Source organism: Oncorhynchus nerka, linkage group LG6 (genome assembly GCF_034236695.1).
Source record: "Oncorhynchus nerka isolate Pitt River linkage group LG6, Oner_Uvic_2.0, whole genome shotgun sequence".
Taxonomy (NCBI): Eukaryota; Metazoa; Chordata; class Actinopteri; order Salmoniformes; family Salmonidae; genus Oncorhynchus; species Oncorhynchus nerka.
The window spans coordinates 10,607,059-10,612,423 of record NC_088401.1 but is presented as its reverse complement, the minus strand read 5'-3'; the positions used below and the strand labels follow the sequence as shown (position 1 = coordinate 10,612,423).

General features: G+C 48.9%; 1 protein-coding gene across 1 annotated transcript; it reads right to left on the bottom strand.

Annotated features, from left to right (window-relative positions):
• Positions 1-2,109: 2,109 nt before the first annotated feature.
• On the bottom strand, positions 2,110-3,924 carry LOC135572044 (adhesive plaque matrix protein-like). Its single transcript, XM_065019045.1, has one exon. The coding sequence runs from the start codon at positions 3,922-3,924 to the stop codon at positions 2,110-2,112; it is 1,815 nt and encodes a 604-aa protein (XP_064875117.1).
• Positions 3,925-5,365: the final 1,441 nt, after the last annotated feature.

Below are 5,365 nucleotides of genomic sequence, written 5' to 3'. Positions count from 1 at the left end.
AAACATACATAAACACAACACAAAATAAACCCATGTCACACCTTGGCCTGGCCAAATAAATAAAGAAAACACAAAATACTAAGACCAGGGCGTGAAATATATAAATGTATATATAAAATATAGATATATAAATGTTTCACCCCCATTTCTACACCAATACACACATCTTTTCCCCTAAAAATCTTTTAAATATACTCTTTGAAGTGAGCAGGAGCATTTTGCTGTCGAGCCATGCATGCGTGTGTGTGTGTGTGTGTGTCCCTCTCTTCCTCTCACCATCCCTCACCTCCTCTCCTCTCACCATCCCTCCCTTCCTCTCCTCTCACCATCCCTCTCCTCCTCTCCTCTCACAGTCCCTCCCTTCCTCTCCTCTCACCATCCCTCTCCTCCTCTCCTCTCACCATCCCTCTCCTCCTCTCCTCTCACCATCCCTCTCCTCCTCTCCTCTCACCATCCCTCCCTTCCTCTCCTCTCACCATCCCTCTCCTCCTCTCCTCTCACCATCCCTCTCCTCCTCTCCTCTCACCATCCCTCTCCCCTCTCCTCTCACCATCCCTCTCCTCTCCCTCACTCACCATCCCTCTCCTCCTCTCCTCTCACCATCCCTCTCCTCCTCTCCTCTCATCCCATCCCCTCACCATCCCTCTCCTCCTCTCCCTCTCACCATCCCCTCCTCCTCCTCTCATCTCACCATCCCTCTCCTCCTCTCCTCTCATCCCTCACCTCCTCACCTCCCTCACCTCCTCCTCTCTCTCACCATCCCTCTCCTCCTCTCCTCTCACCACCACCTCCTCTCCCCTCACCATCCCTCTCCTCCTCTCCTCTCACCATCCCTCTCCTCCTCTCCTCTCACCATCCCTCTCCTCCTCTCCTCTCACCATCCCTCTCCTCCTCTCCTCTCACCATCCCTCCTTTCCTCTCACAGTCCCTTTAATTTATCTTCCTCCCACGAAGAGGGATTGCGTTACAGCAACAGCTTGCACAGCCTCTAGGTTAAGTGTACATTTGTACATATAAAATTGTTTCCTACACCGAGCTGACATATGGAAGTAGTGTTTGTGGATAAGGAGATGACGGGATGATAAATGAGGTGACAGAACCAATTGAGTGTGTGATTACGCATCATCCCCAGGCCTTACCCACAATCCTCCTTGATGAGTCACCTCAGACAGACAGGATATGCATTGCCCACTAATTGTCAGCACTAAATAGAGGACATCTATGATATAACAAGATACACCAATACACCGCCAATACACCACACTAGGGCACACACACACACACACACACACACACACACACACACACACACACACACACTCCAACTTAGCCCATTTTTGGTACACATAACCCATCATCCATAAATCAAATCACCGCCATGATTATAGTGTAACCATGTAAGTGTATCCCCAGATAGACTATTGATTGCTGTATGAGGTAATGGGTCACTGATAACACATTCTGTAGGCTAGTTATGTTCAGAATACAACCACTAATAAAAACTGCTGATGCTAAAAAGATGAAACGCAGACTACAGCACAAGGTGAAGGTGTAGAGAGAGAGAGACTGAGGAGAAAGAGAAAGAGAGAGAGAAACTGAGAGAGAGAGAGAGAGGGGGAGAGAAACTGAGGAGAGAGAGAGACAGAGAAACTGAGGAGTGAGAGAGAGAGAGACAGAGAAACTGAGGAGAGAGAGAGACAGAGAAACTGAGGAGAGAGAGAGACAGAGAAACTGAGGAGTGAGAGAGAGAGAGACAGAGAAACTGAGGAGTGAGAGAGAGAGAGACAGAGAAACTGAGGAGTGAGAGAGAGAGAGACAGAGAAACTGAGGAGGAGAGAGAGAGACAGAGAAACTGAGGAGAGAGAGAGACAGAGAAACTGAGGAGAGAGAGAGAGACAGAGAAACTGAGGAGAGAGAGAGACAGAGAAACTGAGGAGAGAGAGAGAGGAGAGAGTGCAAGAGAGAGAGAGAGAGAAAGAGAGAGAAACGGGGAGAGAATTGAAGAGGAAGAGATGTGGAAGGACTTATTCAGCAGAGGAAGTGAACAGGGAGAAATATGAAATTAGCACAAATTGATTATCTGTCCACCATGGGCAGCCCTATAGGACCCTAGGAGCAACTCAAGCAGAGGAGGAGAGGAGGGGAAAACAGATTGACTTCTAAATCGCTGCCTGGACTGCTTCCTCTGGAGAGGTGGAATAGCTGGGCTGCTTCCTCTGGAGAGGTGGAATAGCTGGGCTGCTTCCTCTGGAGAGGTGGAATAGCTGGGCTGCTTCCTCTGGAGAGGTGGAATAGCTGGGCTGCTTCCTCTGGAGAGGTGGAATAGCTGGGCTGCTTCCTCTGGAGAGGTGGAATAGCTGGGCTGCTTCCTCTGGAGGAGAGGTGGAATAGCTGGGCTGCTTCCTCTGGAGAGGTGGAATAGCTGGGCTGCTTCCTCTGGAGAGGTGGAATAGCTGGGCTGCTTCCTCTGGAGAGGTGGAATAGCTGGGCTGCTTCCTCTGGAGAGGTGGAATAGCTGGGCTGCTTCCTCTGGAGAGGTGGAATAGCTGGGCTGCTTCCTCTGGAGAGGTGGAATAGCTGGGCTGCTTCCTCTGGAGAGGTGGAATAGCTGGGCTGCTTCCTCTGGAGAGGTGGAATAGCTGGGCTGCTTCCTCTGGAGAGGTGGAATAGCTGGGCTGCTTCCTCTGGAGAGGTGGAATAGCTGGGCTGCTTCCTCTGGAGAGGTGGAATAGCTGGGCTGCTTCCTCTGGAGAGGTAGAATAGCTGGGCTGCTTCCTCTGGAGAGGTAGAATAGCTGGGCTGCTTACTCTGGAGAGGTGGAATAGCGGGCTGCTTCCTCGAGAGGTAGAATAGCTGGGCTGCTTCCTCTGAAGAGGTGGAATAGCTGGGCTGCTTCCTCTGGAGAGGTGGAATAGCTGGGCTGCTTCCTCTGGAGAGGTAGAATAGCTGGGCTGCTTCCTCTGGAGAGGTAGAATAGCTGGGCTGCTTACTCTGGAGAGGTGGAATAGCTGGGCTGCTTCCTCGAGAGGTAGAATAGCTGGGCTGCTTCCTCTGAAGAGGTGGAATAGCTGGGCTGCTTCCTCTGGAGAGGTGGAATAGCTGGGCTGCTTCCTCTGGAGAGGTAGAATAGCTGGGCTGCTTCCTCTGGAGAGGTAGAATAGCTGGGCTGCTTCCTCTGGAGAGGTGGAATAGCTGGGCTGCTTCCTCTGGAGAGGTGGAATAGCTGGGCTGCTTCCTCTGGAGAGGTGGAATAGCTGGGCTGCTTCCTCTGGAGAGGTAGAATAGCTGGGCTGCTTCCTCTGGAGAGGTAGAATAGCTGGGCTGCTTCCTCTGGAGAGGTGGAATAGCTGGGCTGCTTCCTCTGGAGAGGTGGAATAGCTGGGCTGCTTCCTCTGGAGAGGTAGAATAGCTGGGCTGCTTCCTCTGGAGAGGTGGAATAGCTGGGCTGCTTCCTCTGGAGAGGTGGAATAGCTGGGCTGCTTCCTCTGAAGAGGTGGAATAGCTGGGCTGCTTCCTCTGGAGAGGTAGAATAGCTGGGCTGCTTCCTATGGAGAGGTAGAATAGCTGGGCTGCTTCCTCTGGAGAGGTAGAATAGCTGGGCTGCTTCCTCTGGAGAGGTAGAATAGCTGGGCTGCTTCCTCTGGAGAGGTAGAATAGCTGGGCTGCTTCCTCTGGAGAGGTAGAATAGCTGGGCTGCTTCCTCTGGAGAGGTGGAATAGCTGGGCTGCTTCCTCTGGAGAGGTAGAATAGCTGGGCTGCTTCCTCTGGAGAGGTAGAATAGCTGGGCTGCTTCCTATGGAGAGGTAGAATAGCTGGGCTGCTTCCTCTGGAGAGGTAGAATAGCTGGGCTGCTTCCTCTGGAGAGGTAGAATAGCTGGGCTGCTTCCTCTTGGGAGATAGAATAGAGCTAACTGAACTGCTCATCCACGGGTCCAACAGCTGTATTCAAACTACAGGCCTATTACTATAATAGTGGTATGGAAATAACAAAGTAATAACAGTATAATAAAATACGTTGATATGTTTTCATGTTTCTATGTTCATTTGTCATGAAATAGCCCTCCAGCTAAATGGATTGGGCTAATTAGGGTATACACTAGTTTTAAAGTTTGGGGTCACTTAGAAATGTCTTGTTTTTTGTCCATTATAATAACATCAAATTGATCAGAAATACAGTGTAGACATTGTTAATGTTGTAAATGACTATTGTAGCTGGAAACGGCTCATTTTTAACGGAAAATCTACAGAGGCCCATTATCAGCGACCATCACTCCTGTGTTATAATGGCACGTTGTGTTAGCTAATCCAAGTTCATAATTTTAAAAGGCTAATTGATCATTAGAAAACCCTTTTGCAATTATGTTAGCTCAGCTGAAAACTGTTGTTCTGATTAAAGGAGCAATAAAACTGGCCTTCTTTAGACTAGTTGAGTATCTGGAGCATCAGCATTTGAGGGTTCGATTACAGGCCAGAAACAAAGACGTTTCTTCTGAAACTCGTCAGTCTATTCTTGTTCTGAGAAATTAAGGCTATTCCATGCGAGAAATTGCCAAGAAACTGAAGATCTCATACAACGCTGTACTACTCCCTTCACAGAACAGCATAAACTGTCTCTAACCAGAATAGAAAGAGGAGTGGGAGGCCCTGGTCCACTACTGAGCAAGAGGACAAGTACATTAGAGTGTATAGTTTGAGAAACAGACGCCTCACAAGTCCTCAACTGGCAGCTTCATTAAATAGTTTCCGCAAAACACCAGTCCCGAAGACACCGATCCCGAAGAAGTGTTAAATTAAAATAAATTAAATTAAATAGCCATTTGCTTATTCGGCTTAATCTACCAACCAATCATCTCCCACAACACCTTTCCCTCCCCGTACCCAAGCACACCACAAGCATAGAGCCATGCCTTGCTGTCGTGTGATTCGCTAAAATTTAATTATGACAAATGGTTTACTCAGTAGGTCACTCCCATAGAATTTTATGGTCACTAAGGACAACTTTGAATCCTTGATGTGCCAAGCTTATTTGCGATGTGCGTAATAGCCTTGGGACGAGGTACTGCAAGCCCTGCTATAACATATACGGTTTATAGGTCGAGGAGGTCTGTCCCTTCGTCCCTTAGAGGCAAATGGCTCAGCAATGTGCTGTTTCAGAGATAGAGGAGTTCAGTGTGCAACAGACAGGACAGGGTTAGGAAAACATTTGGCTTACTCACACCCAGTCAGTCAGTCAGACACTCAGTCAGTCAGTCAGTCAGTCAGACACTCAGTCAGTCAGTCAGACACTCACTCAGTCAGTCAGACACTCAGTCAGTCAGTCAGTCAGACACTCAGTCAGTCAATCAGACACTCAGTCAGTCAGTCA